The sequence below is a fragment of the Schistocerca piceifrons genome, chromosome 3 (assembly GCF_021461385.2).
Source record: "Schistocerca piceifrons isolate TAMUIC-IGC-003096 chromosome 3, iqSchPice1.1, whole genome shotgun sequence".
Taxonomy (NCBI): Eukaryota; Metazoa; Arthropoda; class Insecta; order Orthoptera; family Acrididae; genus Schistocerca; species Schistocerca piceifrons.
The window spans coordinates 691,311,824-691,331,817 of NC_060140.1; the positions used below are offsets into that span (position 1 = coordinate 691,311,824).

The window sequence follows — 19,994 nt, forward strand, 5'->3', positions numbered from 1 at the left end:
CCAATTTATGGTGTAGAATCATAAAAATGTAAAATCGGAGAACATAAAATCAAAGTCCCACTGTATTTATGTTCTGTAACCTGACTGCATCCCTTTCATCCATGCATTCATTGTTCAGTTTATAAGAAATATAATTTTATGCCTGTGTGCCTCCTAGCTTTCATATTTGAACTTCACGTTTCTGTATGGAATACACATTGTACTAAGCAGCCTGGAGAAGAACCCAAAGTGTATAATAAAAAAAATGTTATTTAGGGGTTGGGGTGGTAGTAATATAGAAATGAAAGCAGTAGCACAAGTTAGGAAGAATCATCCAGTACTGTTCTTGAATGACTGGATGCTTATTCTACTAAACTGCTCATCTTGCGATCAAATGTTTCCATACCCTCACTTCCTTGTCTATACCTTCTAGTAGCTACTCATTTTGTTATGTTACCTGTCAATTTATTTATTAACATTTTTCTGCAGCAGCGCTTTCATTGTTCTATTGTATTCTCTTATATTCTTACAGCCAACATATCACCTCCATGCAGTGCTTTGTCTACAGGTACATTTCCAGTAACTTTTTCAACTATTGTATCTCAGTCTTTCATTATTGCAGAGCTCTTTTGCTGAAGAACCTTTTCTTTATCTGCTACACTTCTTTCAGCTGTTTTGTGTAATCTTGCTGCTTAGAAAGAAATGTCTTACTACTATATCTAAACCAGTTTTTGTGTTGAGTTAATAATTATTCTTCTTTCTACTACTCTTTGTACATGTTGATTGAGATATGCTTATCCATAACCAATATTTTTTTGTGAACTAGGCTGTTCATTCTATTCAGCAGTTCTTCAAAGTGTTGCTTATTTTTGACAAGAATGGAAGTCATGTGTACACGATAGAATTAGAATTAGTTCCTCCCGTAGTTCAATTCCTCCTCTTGAGGCTTTCTCTCTCTTGCTTCACAACTTCTTCAGTGTACAAGTATTATGTTACTTTCTATGTGGCTAACATGTGATACAAACATTTCAATGAAATCCCCTTTATTCAGCTTTTGTGTGTACTGTGTCTGATGTGCAAGTGTGTGTCAAGAGTGACTGTGATGACTGCATAGAGAGAGACGGGGTGCCAACAGTGGCCTATTCCGTCTGCATTAGCACCACCGGGGATTTGAAATTTAATGTCCCCATCTGACTGATGGATTGTCATAAACTGTGTTACATGCTGTCATTCCATGAGATACTTTGGAGAGGTTTCATGTTTAACATAGGACTCCGGGGTCAGTGCCTGATCAGTAACTTCATGTCACATCCATCTCCCCCCTTCTGACCAGACACTGATGCTGAAACCTTCTTCCACCACTAGTATTTGAATCAATCATCCCCAAATGACATTGTGTAAGTGTGCATTGATGATCTCTCTGACAAATGAAGCAGCAATGGCTGAAAGATGCGACCTAACCTTAAACTTCTGTGTACTTCCTCTGTGGTTTTTTCAGATATTATAGGTTAGTCTCTTCCCTCTACTTCATCATTATTCTTCTCAGATTTCTGAACATGTTTTATCACTTCAGTGTCACAGGCTTTTAGAGTGGTATAATTTTGCTTGTAGTATAAATGTCATATCTTGTAGAAACGATTTATTTGGAAGAAAGTCACATGAATTATTTTGCAGTTGATTGAGGCTATCTGTATATCTTTTCTTGTGCTTTAGATTTGTTACTGTAGTACTAAACTCATTAATTGTTAGGTACCAATATGCTTTTGATGAAACTTTCATAAATATTTCCGTTGCAATAATGGGTATTTGTGTTTGCAGTTTTATGGACCAAGAATAGGTGCGTTAGTGGCAAAAGACAAGAAGTCACTACAACCATTACTTTATGGTGGTGGACAAGAAGAAGGCATTAGACCAGGCACTGAAAATGTTGCAATGGCAGTAGGTTTAGGAGAAGCTGCTAGACTTGCACACAAATTACTTCCAGAACTTACTTCCAAAATGCAACAAGTCAGAGACCATCTTGAGCAGAGGTTAGAGGTAAATTGTTTCACATTTGAGCTTATGGGTAAACTGTTTCACAGTCATCAACTGACACTAGTAAATGTATTTGTGATATTAATAACTGAAATGCTGTAGTTATTTTCCAATAGTAGATACTACATTTAAGAGTACCAGACATCTTTGCAGTCTAAAATTATACTTCCACAAAAGTGAATTAATCTGTAATTTTCAGGAAACATTTGGAAACATGGTTGAATTTAATTGTCGACCTAAAGTCACATCCCTAAGACTTCCAAATACATGTAGTGTCTCTGTATGTCGACAAGGGATGACGGGCCCTGCTATACTGGCAGAGTGCCCTCGGCTGAGAGCCAGCACTGGCTCTGCCTGCCATGCTCTTGGGCAGTTGTCAGGTATGTAGCAGAAGAAATCGCTTTAACAAGCGGAAAGTTAGTCATAAGTTCATGCTTGTGGAACTTAAGGCTTTGTCACCCTTCAAGAGAGGAGACAGTTATAGGAAATATTACCTGGATTACAGTAGTACACTGTCAGACATATACCAACAGTGAAGGTCTAACAGAAGACAAAAATATGCAAATCTTGAGTAGTTAACTGCCAAAAAAATACTTTTAGAAGTCTAGATGATGGTAATGATAATGAGGTACGGCAGGGGGAAACAAGATGGCAAAAATTGTTACGGAACAGCAACCTAGAAATATCTGTGATGCCTCAGGATGTGCCCTATTAATGAATTCCTTCTTTTAGTAGTGTTAGGCATTAAACACTCCTTTTAACCCCAATTCAGTTTAGTACCTCATCATTAGTACAACACCCAGTCGCTGAGCGGAGAAAATCTCCCACCCAGCCGGGAATCGAACCCCAGGCCCTTAGGATTGACAGTCCGTCACGCGGACTCTGAAATGAATTATTTCATATAACTACAGTGAGCGAACACTTAATGTGTTTAGGTCTCTTAAAGTGGCCAACAAGATTCTTTTGGCTTTGCACTACACATGTTCCTTGTAATTTTTTCTGTAAAATTAATACTTTTGTCAAATTGCTAGCATTTCCCCAACAGACAATACCTTTTCTTACTTTTGCCTCAAAGTAGCTATGGTACACTACCCACTACCTTTTTCGTGTCTATGGCAGTGACATTGGCTAAGTTTGACATAGCAAATGCCAGGCTGTTCAGTTTATTTTTTAAATAGTCTATATGAGACAACCATGCTATATTTCTGTCCTACTGCATTCCTAAGAATGTAACACATTCTGCTTTGTTTAGTTCCAGACTTCCATGCACAATATGAGTATCATTTATTTTTGACATTTTTTCTTAAACTGCATAAGCTGTGTGTTTGAAATATTTAGTTTTAGGCCATTTAGATGGAACCAAATATCAAGATTTTCTAGAGGTTTCTTTTTTTTTTTTTAATACCAGTACTGATGTGTCATCAGAGAATAAAACTGAATGATGATTTACATTTGTGGGTAAGTCATTTATGTAAAAAAGAAAAAGTGTTGGGCCTAGAATTGTGGAACCCCTGAGAGATAATTCTCCATTTCAAAGAGTATTTTCCTTTGTCTGATGTTATGAGTACCCTTTGCTATCTCTTTGTCAAATATGACGTACACCACTGTAAGGCACTGCCTGTAATTCTGTATTTTTGCATTTTATATAATAATAGTGAGTGGTTCCTACAGTCGAACACTTTGGATAAGTCACAGAAGATCCCTGCAGCTTTTTGTGATGTATCTAACAAGGGAACCTCCCCATCGCACCCCCCTTAGATTTAGTTATAAGTTGGCACAGTGGATAGGCCTTGAAAAACTGAACACAGATCAATCGAGAAAACAGGAAGAAGTTGTGTGGAACTGAAGAAAATAAGCAAAATACACAAACTGAGTAGTCCATGCGAAAGATATGCAACATCAAGGACAATGTGAGCTCAGGAGCACCGTGGTCCCATGGTTAGCGTGAGCAGCTGCGGAGCGAGAGGTCCTTGGTTCAAGTCTTCCTCGTGTGAAAAGTTTAATTTTTTATTTTCAGACAATTATTATCTGTCCATCCGATGCGAGGTAACTGCGCCGTAGTATGGGGACGCTACACCTAAACAAACATCGAAACACATGACGTCACTCAACTACAGCGCACGGAAGAGAGAGTATTCCTGCTAACGAGGCTCCCTGGCTGGCAGTTGACTGTTCGCTACTTTTGACGAGAGTGCATTAAATACGTGAGGTGTATTCCGTGGGCAATATGAATCCAGCAAATATAGCTCGCTACTTCCATAATAATTGCACGGTTTTGCGGTGCGGTCGCAAAACACAGACACTAAACTTATTACAGTGAACAGAGACGTCAATGAACGAACGAACAAATCATAACTTTGTGAAAATAAAGAAAGTAAACTTTTCGCTCGAGGGAAGACTTGAACCAAGGACCTTTCGTTCCGCAGCTGCTCACGCTAACCATGGGACCACAGCGCTCCTGAGCTTACACAATCCTTGATGTTGCCTATGTTGTGCATGGACTGCTCAGTTTGTATATTTTGCTTATTTTTTTCATAGTTCCACACAACTTCTTCCTGTTTTCTCGATTGATCTGTGTTCAGTTTTTCAAGGCCTATCCACTGTGCCAACTTATAACTAAATCTGAGGGGGGTGCGATGGGGAGTTTCCCTTGTAAGGTGGAACTAACTTTATTTATGAATGCATTAGTTGCATAAAATGTACTTCTGCCTTTATGGTAGCCAACTTTATTTTTTGAGATTATATTAAATTTGCAATAAAAATTTTGAATCTAGATTGCTGTGATCATTTCAACTATTTTCGAAAACACAGGAAGAAGGAAAATTGTTTTCGAAAACACAGGAAGAAGGAAAATTGGACAGTAATTTCTCATATCTTCTTTAGAGCCTAATCTAAATAATGGTTTCACTTCTGCATATTTTAGAGCGTCTGGAAATTAGCTTTCTTATTTCAGACAGTGGGTGTGCTATTATGTTTGAAGCTGCTGTGATGATTTTGGTAGGTATTTGATCCCATCCCACAGAATTTGTATGTCTTAGTTTTAAAGTAGTTTTTTCTACATCTTTTACTGTTATTTTGTCAAATTTAATTAGATTCTGATTCTTACTCTGCCTTGACCCAAGTAAATGTACATTATCTTGATAAGGATCTACATCTACATCAACGTCAGATTTTTTTACCGTTAAAAAAATTGTTAAAATTTTCTGGTATTTGGGCAGGATTTAAAATTATTTTGTCTTGTATATTTATTTTAGACTTTTCCTAGGGGTTAGGATTGATTCCTAGTTCAGATTTGTCAACAGTCCATACTGCCTTGGATTTATTTCTGTGCTTGATGATAAAATTAGTATTTTCCATTTTCTTTGTTGCTTTTACAACCTTCCTAAATATACTTTTTATATGATTTAACATAGTTAATGAAATCAGGACTGTTACTGGATTTCAGCTCAGTATGTAGCTGTCTCTTTCTATTACTAGATAGTATTGTGCAAGTTGTAGTCCACTTTAGTTTATTACCGTAGACTACGGGTGGAAAAATTTCATTGAAAACATGTAAAAAGCTGTTCAAAAAACTTATCAAAATTTTTTGAACATGCGCTTTCATGTTGTAATGACCAGTACAACAGAACAAGTATATGGTTTCTCCACTGAACTATCTTTCCCTGAAACATCTCCTTCTATTTTCTTTCATTTCTTTTATTTACTTTTAGAAATTCAGTAAAAAAGCAAAGTGATCTGAGACATGTAGGTCTAAAGAGAATTTGACACTGTCATTAAATGTATAATTTGTTAAAATATTGTCAATTACTCTGGTGAAATCAGTGAAATTTATTCTAATGCCTTATTCTTCAATAAAGTCAACAAACCTCGTTGACAAGCTTGCAATTAATATTTTTTTCCTCTTTTCTTTTGTGAGTTTATGTAGGAGATACTGGAATGTCTCTAAAAATAATTCAGTCACATCACTACCTGGAATCCTGTATACTGAGGTAATAATAATATTATGTTGTTCCAGCTCTACACAGCAACTTTCAAATATAAGTTCTTTGTTCATAAAATTAAGATTTTCCCCTTATTTATATTCTAAAGAGTTGTTAACCAACATACAGGAGCCACAATGGGCTCCATTTCTCGTACTTAAACTGTTAGCTTCTGTAAAGTTTTCTAATTTGTTTAAAACTGTGGCTGAATCTTTCTTAAGCCAGTGTTCATTTAGGCAATTGACTTCAATATTTCTTCCTTCTGAAAGAATAATTTGAAGCTCATCAATTTTGGTGATTTTCTCTTGTTGATGCATTGCAATGAGGCCGTTTATGTTCCTGTGCATTAAGAATGAAGATTTACACTTACTTATAGTTTTAAACACATCTTTCCATGAACATCATTCTTCTTTTTTTTTTTTAATGTGGTTCCTTTTTCCCCAGGCCTGTCACTGGCTGTTAGTTTCCCTTGCTTAGTATAATTTTGCACAAGTCAATAAACATTTTGCCAAAAGTTACGGAACTTAACCTATTTAGATGCAAACCATCCTGTGTTATAAAATTGTTGCTGATAAACTTGTTTGAGTCTACAAATATTGCTCCTACTCTATTACACTGATCACGGATGCTGCAGTTTATTATGTCTTATGTATTTGTCACTCACCGGTCTTCCGTGTAGTATGTTGCTCATTATAATTTTCTATTGTGGATAAATGCTTTTCGCCAATCAAATCACATGCTGTATCTTGTTAATGAGGTCCTCTTCACTGCAACTTCAAAGTGAATTGGTTACAACAGGGTTATAACATTCATGAATGTATGACAGAGTGCACATTTAAGTGCAGGTGAACACTACTCTCTCCTGTACTTTCGCCCAAGAAAAGGGGATGCCTCAGGGCTCTGTGCTAAGTGTTGTACTGTTTGCTGTCACCATAAATCCAATTATGGATTTTCTTCTTCCCAATGTCTAGGGCTCCCTCTTTGTGGACTATTTTGTGATCTTCTACAGCTCTCAACAGACCAGCCTTCTTGAATGACGTCTTCAAGGATGTCTCGACCACCTCCACTCATGGAGCACCGAAACCGGCTTCGGCTTTTCTCCCAATAAGACTGTCTGTGTAAATTTTTGGCGTCGTATGGAGTTTCCTCTGCCTTCCCTACATCTAGGCCCTGTTGACCTGTTTGCAGACGTCGCTAAATTCTTGGAACTTACATTTGACAGAAAACTTTGCTGGTCTTCCCACACTTCATATCTTTCGGCTCGCTGTCTGCGATCTACGGCAAGAAAGGAAGAATGAATTGATTGATGGTGTTAATAATGACCATCCTCCTTTACCTCCTCTGCATTACTGCAGATGACGTGTCACTGGGCACATTTGTTCTGTGCATGCAAATACGCGTGAGGCACCTATTTGTTTCCACCGCACTGTGTGGAATACAAAGGTTCTGTTATAGTTCCCTAAACTGCTGTCTTCAAGTTGATGTCCCCAATGCAGAAAACAGCACGCAGGTTGTAGGTTCTGTATCTGGAGGCTGAAACTGACTTTTAGCGAGGTTCTGTTCTGAAATAATGTATCACTTCTTGGGGATGCCACTCACGTATTTTAATATAGCCACTCGAGAAGACTACTAGATCATAATACAACACCTTCTGATACAGCAAACTACAATGTATATGAAAATGTATCTTTACACTATTTGTGGCACGTGTCTGTGCCTCATGATTACCAAAGTGAATCTTTTAATACTGAATACTGACAAACACATCCTGCCACAGACAACATGACTGTACATCTCGACTACCTAATCCAGAGTGACGAACAGGAACGTAAATAAAAATTGGAAACACATCCTATGACAGACATGTCTGTTCTTCTCAACTATCTAATCCAGAGTGCCGAACATCCCGAAACACTTCACGCCATACCAGAAAAGGCGTGATCCGAACGCTTCTGAAGTGCTTCGTCTGCAATTTCATCAGTCTTTTGTTTTTTATTTAAATTGTTTTTAATAATTCTAAAATGACTGATTGGTAGTCAGCTGTTGAGAGATGTTTATATTAAAAAGTGAAGTCATTCCAATGAGTGGTTTAACTAATAATAACAACTATACCTTAACATCCTGGTGCCCTTGCTCCGAACACAGCAGCCAATCACAGAGCAGTAACATTATGCAGGCGGTCGCTCTCACGGGAATGGTACCGAATCTAACATCTGTCACAGGTACCTCACACCACATTTCGTCATCTATATACTTCTTGCATCTCCACTGCTCTGGGAACAGCTTCTTGGAGCCTAATATGACGGCTGACTAAGCCAGAAATATTACACATCCCCTTCCTTCTGCGATTTCCAAAAATTGGGATGTTCTTGAAGAAAACACACAATTTTGGAAATATATAAATAAATTGAATCAAATTTTTGATAGAATTGTAAACTAATAGGTAATCTCTCAAGAGCCATGCTCTCGCACTATCCCTACTTTGTTATCAACACGTATACATGGAGATGGCTTTTACATATTTTCCCCATCATTATTAGTAAACTCTTCCAAAATCTGAGAATAAGAAAATTATATGATGACTGCAATAAATTCAAAACAGTGATGCCCTACACCACAAACATTATCAACATGAAGTTACATCTACTGATCACACAATAATTTGAACAAGAAGTCAACATTTTACAAACAGCATATCATTATATGATTACACAAAACATATGAGAAACAAGAGAATTTTCAAAGGAAATCACATAAAACAGAATAAAAATCAGCTCGTAGCTGTCTTTCAAATTCACCAAATAAAGTTATGAAGTTACCTAAACACATAGCACCTCAAAAAATAATCACCTATTATCGGCTCATTGCTGTCCCAGACATGCCAACTCTCATGATTTAAGCAGGAGACTCACTATTTTTCCTTCTTCCTCCCGATCTCCCGAGCGTGAAGACCGATCTCCCGATTTTCAGAGAAGTTTCAATACTTTCCTTACTATTTGAAAATCCTGCCCCTTCGATATATTGGTGGATGACAATGCATGGCTGCTACTTGTCTGTGTTAATTTGGAAGATTTGTGCGGTAGCTGTCGGGAGCGGCAGTAGGCATAGCTCGTGCTTCATATCTACAAGGAAGTAAGGAACTTATCGTTGGCAGTGTTCGGAGACAAATGAATATCTTTCAACCAGTGCCAATTTCCTCCACTTCTGGTAGCATCAGTGCAATCGTAAAGTTATTGTGGACAAGAAGTAGTCGATAGTCATTCCAAGCGAAGTGATTAGCGTTGTTCTTTCTACAAGGAAGTGTTACCAAGTACTACCCTCCCCTCCCCACCCCTCCACTCGACAATTTCGTTGTTGATTCCCTTTTACCTCTCCACCCCTTCGCTCGCTTACGCGACAGTGTGACAAATTATTTAGGGGAATTTGAAGTGCGATATAGGGGGAAACGGTGCACCAGGGTTGGCGTCATTGCTACATGACCATTGTCTAGAACATAGGACCATTGTGTTCTCGGTTCTGCTGCGTGATTTGTGTACTCTGTAGTAATTGTTGGCTGCGTATCATGGAGGTGTTGATTATTTTTTGTGCAGGATGCGAAGAAATATGATGCAGTGTTCAGAAAAAACGTATATAAGGAAGAGTTTCCATGTTTAAGTGAATCGAGGAAGGGACAAACTTACGCATTTTGTAGTGTATGTAGATGTGACTTTTCAGAGGCTCATGGTGGGAAATGCAGCATTCTTAAACATGTGCAAGCTAAAAAACACAAAGAGAGTGTTCATTGTGTAGAACAGAACCAGAAACTTTACTTCTCGTGTAAACCCCAAAATGTAGATTCTGTGATGAATGCCGAGGCTTTATTTACCTCATTTATTGTAGAGCATAACTTGACTATAAACTGTGCCAACCACGCTGGGCCTTTGCTTCGCAAAATGTTTCCCGATTCTGAAATTGCGAAACAATATGGGTGTGCCAGGTACAGATACTGAATTATTACAACTTTGTCAGGGATGTGTTGTAATTCACAATAGTACAGTGCTAAAATTCTCCTGATTTTTCACCTTTGAAAGTTGGCATGTCTGCCGTCCTTTAAGAGACACAAAGAAAATTACACTGTTAGATAAATTACATAAAAATTTTAATATATATATTATTATCGGCTGATTGTCATCTTTTAAAGGACACTTTACTAACAGTTCGTCAAATTGACGTCCACTTTAGAAATACAAAGAGTGAAAAGAAAGAACTGCAATTCACTATTTGGTGTACACTTTGAAATAGCACTTCACTCTCACCATTACAGGAACAAACACATGAGATCCACAACAGTATCTTGAGATTCCGTTGTCCATGCCGTGGTGTTACATTGCGTAGTTCAGTCTCAGTTGGTGCTGGGTTTGACAAGTCCATTCTCTGTCTCCAACTCCAGCGTACAGGACCGGTACAATTCATGTAACAATACAAAATGCCTTACATTAGATTTCTAATAGAACTTAAATAAATGCTGAAATAAACTTTTGATTGTACCACAAAATGAATATGTACCTAAATAGACTCAAAAAGTAAACGTTATTCTTTGTTTACATGCAGTGCCACCGTTCGTAAACAGTGACTGCTAACATGTGGCTAGGGCGTTGCCCATAGCAACGTAAGGTCAGTGTCCATTCACAACATGTGACGTACTCGCCAATTCATTCATGCAGACGACAGCTGGTATCGTGCGCTTTAAATCTACAGATGGCGCTGCGCCGTATAACTGTTTCGTTACGCAGACTTATTTTCTTTAATGTTACATCTACATTTCGTTAACACAGTCTCGTTTTAGTTGTTACTTCAACAGTTTCTTAATGATGAATAGACACACAGTTGCGATTCACAGATATTGAGAGAACATTTCAGAATAAATCTCTTAAAGAAAATTTCGGCTACCAGAAAAGTTGTGTCACTCAACAGTAAGAGTAACCATACCTTTCTCTTATCATAAATCTTGTTACTACTTACACAGTCAGTGGAACTGTATTCATGTGTACACATCTGTAATCATTTCATAACATTATAGCGTCAGTATTCGTATGTTAAGCATTATGTGACTTCATTTCGTAGGGGCTGACTGAACTGTTCACATACCTTATATAATGTGGCCTTATCTTTAAATAGTAAATGTATTGTCTGTGATGGACTGTGCGGCTGGTCCCGGGGAGGTTCGAGTCCTCCCTCGGGCATGGGTGTGTGTGTTTGTCCTTAGGATGATTTAGGTTAAGTAGTGTGTAAGCTTAGGGACTGATGACCTTAGGAGTTAAGTCCCATAAGATTTCACACACAATTGAATATTTTTATTGTCTGTGTCCCTTGAGATTTTCGTGTTAGTGTTGTGTCTTGCTCATGTCAATAATAATACGTCTATTTCCTTGTACTTCATAACCAGTTGGCGGAAACCACTTCGCCAATGAGTACCTCCTGAATAATGGGCCAACTCACACGTTGCCTTAAACATCTCCCCTTCCCCACACTACATTATAATGGCCCGACTTACACGTCGCTGATTAATTTTACTGTCCTCACTTGTCATCTACAGTTGGCCTACTTACCTGTTGCCTAAAAATAATAATCCTCCACAACATAAACCTCTTTGGCAGGACCATCGCTTCCCTATAAAGACTTACTCAATCACCTCAGCGGAAAGTACATCGCTGGCAATTCATACTTAAGAATATAGTCTTTACCTCCAAAAGCTTAACACAACCTTTGCACTAGTAATCTCCTAACCTCGTTTTCTGCCACGAAATCTTATTCTCTCATAATTTTCGTCATATTCACTTACCTGGTTTGGTGTCATCCTCTTCTTCTGTAACTGCTAGCTTATGTTTAGAAAACTTATTCTATTTCATGTCTGATATAATTAAAGCCCATGTTTCACTTATCTGCTACTTTCGTCAGATTTTTCAAACATAATGCATAATATTATTCTTGCTGGTTCTTTAAAATTTAAAAATGAATTGTTCCATAGTTTATTTTGTGATAGATGTTTCAAATGTCATTTAGAGCTATTCTGGTGTTTCTTAATGCAACGTAATACCGTGTTCTCTTGCTTGTGCATCTGTGATCCTATGCTTTCGTGTTATAAAACTTCCTGTTCACATATATTCCATCAATGACTGTTTTTCACCCATGCAATCCAGATGTTTATCCTGCTGGGTTACTATGCTGTCAATAATTGGGTTTGTTGTCACAGTTCGTGTAATACTTTTGTCATAGCCTTGGATAGAGAAGAATGTTAAAGAAGACAGAATACAGCTCAGAATGAAAGAAGAGGAAGAACGAACAGCATGAAAGGAAATGAAGTAATGTTGTTAGTTAACTCGGGTACCTGGTAGTCATCATCTCCCTAGCAGTGCAAAGAACGCTATTGCCCCCTGAGGGCAAATAATGTTCAAAGTATTTTTTGATGTCTACAATACTGTAGAGTCCTTTGCTTACTGCCGTTTTTGTGTTAGCTACTTCCACAGCAGTGGGGTGTGGTATCCTAAGTATTTTGTATGGCCCTTCATACAATTCATGAAATTTTTTAATTTCTGAGTTTATCTTAGAAGACGTGGTTCTTGTCTTGATCAATACCAATTTGTCAGTTTGGTATTTCCTTTTCTTAACCTGCCTGTTGTATTTGCTTTCTCTTTTATTTGTTTTCTCTTTAATCCTGCTTAAAGCTAGGACCCTTTCTTCAGTAATTGAGAGGTCATCTCTCGGTGGAAAACTTGCCTGCTGTTCAATAATACTAGGTACTTTCTCTCCTGTCAATAGTTCCTGAGGAGGTATTTCTGTGGTAGAGTGAGGAAACTCATTTATAACTCTCTCAAACTCTTCCACATAATTTACCAATGTGTGATCCTTTTTAGAACAGTAAGCCCTAAACAGTCTGTTTATTTCCCTCATCATTCATTTACTCATATTTGGTTGGAGATGGTATTTGGATATGTAAATAGGCTTTATGTCGAGATCACACAACGTATTTTTCCAACACTTGGATGTAAATTGTGAACCATTATCACTAATTATCTAATCTGGTTTCCCCACCTTTATTACATAATGATTCCTGATTTTGTCTGAGACTGACGTACCTCTTGCTCTTCTTAGTGCATACAGTTTTACGTGTTTTGATAACATGTCCAACACAACAAACAAATATTTGATGTTTTCTAACTCACTGAAATGCTGGTCTTGTTTATCACTACATTCTTTAGGAGCCTTGACTTGCTCCTTTATTACTTGAGTAACATTACTATTTATTGTTGATATTACACAATCTTGAACCTCCATATCATCACTCAGCTTTTTAACTTTACTATAAAACTTCTGATTTATTTCAAGCTTACATAATTCTAATTTCTTACCCCATTCTTTCGTTTCCCTATCTATTTTACTGGAACAAGCTTCAGTTTTAGCTTTAAGTTTTGATACCTTTTGTTCTAAAGCATTGAAATTGCTATTGATTTGAGTTATTCCTGCCTATGCTTTCTCCATTTTCTTTCCTAATTCCTCTTTAGTTTCTTTTTGCCCATTATCTATTTTCCTCTCCAATACTTCTTTGTTGCCTTTTAACTCTGCTTGCGCACTATCTATTTTCTTTTCAGTTTCTTTTTGCCGTGCTATAATTTCCTCTTTTTGTTCTTTTAAAAGTAATTTTTGGTCAGCTATAAATGATTGCAACATTGACATTATAGATTGATTTCTGTCTTCCTTGACTCCTTTATCCTGACTATTACTCTCAGTTGGTAAGGTGTCAGCAGAATCAGTTCTGTGACTTAATCTACCTGACTCCGCTGTCGGCTCTTCTGTGTCTCTGACGTCATCATCCAAATTCACCACGTCATTGTGGTCAGGAGCGACAGTATCTACATTCTCAGTGCAATCAGTTAACATAGAATCAATGTTTTCATAAACATTATTAATCTCATTATTATCTGAACTTTGCAACCGATCTGCTAAATCATCTACAGTGTTATTTATTTGCAAGTCTTGTGGCTGATCTGAAGGATCATTGCCATCAATATTTACTTGATCTCTTTTCCCTTTCGTCAGACATTTTATACTTTATAAAATTTATGAATTTTAGCCAAATTAAGATTTTACAACTATTCAACTGTCTATTACATAGATTAAATTGTTGTGCCACAGTAACACTTACTCTTAGATGCTATTGTGTGTGCTGCTGTCGAGGAGTTCCTTCTCTGCTCCCGCTGCTGAAACACCCAGTTCAGCAACACTCCTACAGCTGTGTCTCAGCGCTGCTGCTGGCTGCCAAGGCGTGTATCTGCCGCCGTGAAATACGCCCACTCACACTGCTACTGCTACCTCCCCACGTTGTGTAGTATCGCCTCGTAGTACAACAAAAACTTCTCGATGAAATAATAACGTAATCCCTTGGACCGCACACACGTATTTGGTTTTTTGACTATTGCCACACCAACACATCCAGTTTCATTCTCAACAAATGTTATGTTCTCATGAATAAAAAAAATTTGTCTGTGGCATCAATAATCAAAGTTCAACTAAAGTTCAAAAGAGAGTTCAAATGCAGTTCAAAGACATTTGACACGGTTCCTACACAGTTCTGTCATAATTTAGTAGCAAATTAGTCACTTTTGATGTTATGAATTTTTACTAAAATTTTTCACAGTTCTCGCTAATAATCAAGCCTCATATCACCAAAGCACTCAAACATCAAAGATTTTCCCACCAGGGATGCCATGTATGGCAAGAAAGGAAGAATGAATTGATTGTTGGTGTTAAGAACGATCATCCTCCTCTAACACCTCTGCATTACTGCAGATGAAATGTTACATCTACATCTACATCTACATCTACATCTATACTCCGCGAGCCACCTTGCGGTGTGTGGCGGAGGGTACTTATTGTACCACTATCTGATCCCCCCTTCCCTGTTCCATTCACGAATTGTGCGTGGGAAGAACGACTGCTTGTAAGTCTCCGTATTTGCTCTAATTTCTCGGATCTTTTCGTTGTGATCATTACGCGAGATATATGTGGGCGGTAGTAATATGTTGCCCATCTCTTCCCGGAATGTGCTCTCTCGTAATTTCGATAATAAACCTCTCCGTATTGCGTAACGCCTTTCTTGAAGTGTCTGCCACTGGAGCTTGTTCAGCATCTCCGTAACGCTCTCGCGCTGACTAAATGTCCCCATGACGAATCGCGCTGCTTTTCGCTGGATCATGTCTATCTCTTCTATTAATCCAACCTGGTAAGGGTCCCATACTGATGAGCAATACTCAAGAATCGGACGAACAAGCGTTTTGTAAGCTACTTCTTTCGTCGATGAGTCACATTTTCTTAGAATTCTTCCTATGAATCTCAACCTGGCGCCTGCTTTTCCCACTATTTGTTTTATGTGATCATTCCACTTCAGATCGCTCCGGATAGTAACTCCTAAGTATTTTACGGTCGTTACCGCTTCCAATGATTTACCACCTATGGCATAATCGTACTGGAATGGATTTCTGCCCCTATGTATGCGCATTATATTACATTTATCTACGTTTAGGGAAAGCTGCCAGCTGTCGCACCATGCATTAATCCTCTGCAGGTCCTCCTGGAGTACGTACGAGTCTTCTGATGTTGCTACTTTCTTGTAGACAACCGTGTCATCTGCAAATAGCCTCACGGAGCTACCGATGTTGTCAACTAAGTCATTTATGTATATTGTAAACAATAAAGGTCCTATCACGCTTCCCTGCGGTACTCCCGAAATTACCTCTACATCTGCAGATTTTGAACCGTTAAGAATGACATGTTGTGTTCTTTCTTCTAGGAAATCCTGAATCCAATCACAAACCTGGTCCGATATTCCGTAAGCTCGTATTTTTTTCACTAAACGTAAGTGCGGAACCGTATCAAATGCCTTCCTGAAGTCCAGGAATACGGCATCAATCTGCTCGCCAGTGTCTACGGCACTGTGAATTTCTTGGGCAAATAGGGCGAGCTGAGTTTCACATGATCTCTGTTTGCGGAATCCATGTTGGTTATGATGAAGGAGATTTGTATTATCTAAGAACGTCATAATACGAGAACACAAAACATGTTCCATTATTCTACGACAGATTGACGTAAGCGAAATAGGCCTATAATTATTCGCATCTGATTTATGACCCTTCTTGAAAATGGGAACGACCTGCGCTTTCTTCCAGTCGCTAGGTACTTTACGTTCTTCCAGCGATCTACGATAAATTGCTGATAGAAAGGGGGCAAGTTCTTTAGCATAATCACTGTAGAATCTTAAGGGTATCTCGTCTGGTCCGGATGCTTTTCCGCTACTAAGTGATAGCAGTTGTTTTTCAATTCCGATATCGTTTATTTCAATATTTTCCATTTTGGCGTCCGTGCGACGGCTGAAGTCGGGGACCGTGTTACGATTTTCCGCAGTGAAACAGTTTCGGAACACTGAATTCAGTATTTCTGCCTTTCTTCGGTCGTCCTCTGTTTCGGTGCCATCGTGGTCAACGAGTGACTGAATAGGGGATTTAGATCCGCTTACCGATTTTACATATGACCAAAACTTTTTAGGGTTCTTGTTTAGATTGTTTGCCAATGTTTTATGTTCGAATTCGTTGAATGCTTCTCTCATTGCTCTCTTTACGCTCTTTTTCGCTTCGTTCAGCTTTTCCTTATCAGCTATGATTCGACTACTCTTAAACCTATGATGAAGCTTTCTTTGTTTCCGTAGGACCTTTCGTACATGATTGTTATACCACGGTGGATCTTTCCCCTCGCTTTGGACCTTAGTCGGGACGAACTTATCTAAGGCGTACTGGACGATGTTTCTGAATTTTTTCCATTTTTGTTCCACATCCTCTTCCTCAGAAATGAACGTTTGATGGTGGTCACTCAGATATTCTGTGATTTGTGCCCTATCACTCTTGTTAAGCAAATATATTTTCCTTCCTTTCTTGGCATTTCTTATTACACTTGTAGTCATTGATGCAACCACTGACTTATGATCACTGATACCCTCTTCTACATTCACGGAGTCGAAAAGTTCCGGTCTATTTGTTGCTATGAGGTCTAAAACGTTTGCTTCACGAGTTGGTTCTCTATCTATCTGCTCGAAGTAATTCTCGGACAAGGCAGTCAGGATAATGTCACAAGAGTCTCTGTCCCTGGCTCCAGTTCTGATTGTGTGACTATCCCATTCTATACCTGGTAGATTGAAGTCTCCCCCTATTACAATAGTATGATCACGAAACTTCTTCACGACGTTCTGCAGGTTCTCTCTGAGGCGCTCAACTACTACGGTTGCTGATGCAGGTGGTCTATAGAAGCATCCGACTATCATATCTGACCCACCTTTGATACTTAACTTAACCCAGATTATTTCACATTCGCATTCGCTAATAACTTCACTGGATATTATTGAATTCTTTACTGCTATAAATACTCCTCCACCATTGGCGTTTATCCTATCCTTGCGGTATATATTCCATTCTGTGTCTAGGATTTCGTTACTGTTCACTTCCGGTTTTAACCAACTTTCCGTTCCTAATACTATATGCGCACTATTTCCTTCAATAAGAGATACTAATTCAGGAACCTTGCCCTGGATACTCCTGCAGTTTACCAATATTACGTTAACTTTTCCTGTTTTTGGTCTCTGAGGACGGACGTTCTTTATCAACGATGATAATGTCCTCTCTGGTAAACCGTCAGGTATTTTATCGTTTCGCCCAAGGGGGGGGTCCCTCTAACCTAAAAAACCCCCGTGTGCACGCCACACGTACTCTGCTACCCTAGTAGCTGCTTCCGGTGTGTAGTGCACGCCTGACCTGTCTAGGGGGGCCCTACAGTTCTCCACCCAATAACGGAGGTCGATGAATTTGCAACCATTATAGTCGCAGAGTCGTCTGAGCCTCTGGTTTAGACCCTCCACACGGCTCCAAACCAGAGGACCGCGATCGACTCTGGGCACTATGCTGCAGATATTAAGCTCAGCTTGCACTCCGCGTGCGATGCTGGTTGTCTTCACCAAATCAGCCAGCCGCTGGAAGGAACCAAGGATGGCCTCAGAACCCAAGCGGCAGGCGTCATTCGTTCCGACATGTGCTACTATCTGCAGCCAGTCACACCAAGTGCGTTCAATAGCTGCCGGAAGGGCCTCCTCCACATTACGGACGAGACCCCCCGGCAAGCACACCGAGTGCACACTGGCATTCTTCCCCGACCTACCCGCTATTTTCCTGAGGGGCTCCATAACCCGCCTAACGTTGGAGCTCCCTATAACTAATAGGCCCGCCCTCTGTGACTGTCGGGACCTTGCCGGAGAATCGGCCACTGGCCCAACAGGCGAGGCATCCTGTGGTGGCTCGGAAACGATGTCATCACCACTAGGAAGCACCCCGTACCTGTTGGAAAGGGGTAAGGCAGCTGCCACGTGGCCAGATCCCACCTTTGCCTTTCGGCCAGGCACGCGCGAGCCCACCACTGTCCGCCATTCACCCTGGAGTGATGGCTGACCGGTAAGATGCTCACTGCCGGAAGATGCAGCGACATCAGGGGTTCCATGTGATTCCAAGGCCACCGAAGTAGGCATAGGTCTCACCACAGTTGCCCCAACGCCACTACGAGCCGACGCCTGCGCCTCGAGCTCGATGAGCCTAACAGACAAAGCCTCCACCTGCCCCCGAAGAGTGGCCAATTCTCCTTGCGTCCGCTCACAACAACCACAGTCCCTACACATGACTATGTTTACCCTACTCTATACGGTGACAAATTCCCAAGATAATCTTCTGATGAGCTACTCTGATAATCAAGAAACACTCACTGAAATACGAGACGCGAAAACTACGCTAGGTTTTCCCAGAAAAACTATTTAAAAGCTAAGCGCAGCAAATAAGTACAAAAACGCTTTATACAAACAGTACTCGCTGTTGCTGGTGCTCTCGCTCTGGCTGTCACAAGACTGAGCACATTTGTTCTGTGCATGCAGTACACGTGAGGCACATAGTTGTTTCCACCGCACTGTGTGGAATACGAAGGTTCTGTTATAGTTCACTAACCTGCTGTCTTCGAGTTGATGTCCCCAGTGCAGAAAACAGCATGCAGGTTGTAGGTTCTGTATCTTGAGGCTGAAACTGACTTTTAGCAAGGTTCTGTTCTGAAATAATGTATCACTTCTTTGGGATGCCACTCACGTATTTTAATATAGCCACTCGAGAAGACTACATGATCTTAGTACAACACCTTCTGATACAGCAAACTTCTTGATCAAACACAATGTTTACAAAAATGTATCTTTACACTATTTGTGGCACTTGTCTGTGCCTCATGACTACCAGAGTGAATCTTTTAATACTGAATACTGGCAAATACATCCTGCCACAGACAACATGACTGTACATCTCGATTGCCTAATCCAGAGTGACGAACATCCTGAAACACTTTGCATGCCATACCAGAAATGCGTGACCCGAACGCTTCCGAAGTGCTTCGTCTGCAATTTTGTCAGCCTTTTGTTTTTTATTTAAATTGTTTTTAATAATTCTAAAATGACTGATTGATAGTCAGCTGTTGGGAGATATTTATATTAAAAAGTGAAATCATTCCAATGAGTAGTTTAACAAATAAAAATAACTATACTTTAACGTTTTGGTGCCCTTGCTCCGAACACAGCAGCCAATCACAGAGCAGTAGCATTACGCAGGCGGTCTTTCTCATGGGAATGGTACCGAATCTAACATCTGTCGCAGGTACCTCACACCACATTTCGTCATCTATATTCTTCTTGCATCTTCACTGCTCTGGGAACAGATTCTTGGAGCCTAATATGATGGCTGACTAAGCCAGAAATTACAGATCCCTCAACACATTCCGTGTTCTGAGTGGTACCTCCTGGGGTTCAGACCGAGTGGTCCTCCTCCGCCTATATCGAGCCTTAGTGTGATCAAAATTGGAGTATAAAAACATAGTTTACTCCTCTGCATGGCCGTCTATTCT

At 39.5% G+C, this 19,994-nt stretch overlaps 1 protein-coding gene across 3 annotated transcripts in view; it reads left to right on the forward strand.

Moving 5' to 3' along the window:
- Positions 1-19,994, forward strand: part of LOC124788123 (selenocysteine lyase-like) — a 164,784-nt gene that overhangs the window by 133,072 nt on the left and 11,718 nt on the right. For all 3 annotated transcript variants that reach the window (XM_047255254.1, XM_047255256.1, XM_047255253.1), the window contains exons 6-7: positions 1,798-2,016; positions 2,213-2,393. In XM_047255254.1, coding sequence (XP_047111210.1) covers positions 1,798-2,016; positions 2,213-2,393 — 400 coding nt within the window. The remainder of the gene's footprint in view (positions 1-1,797; positions 2,017-2,212; positions 2,394-19,994) is intronic.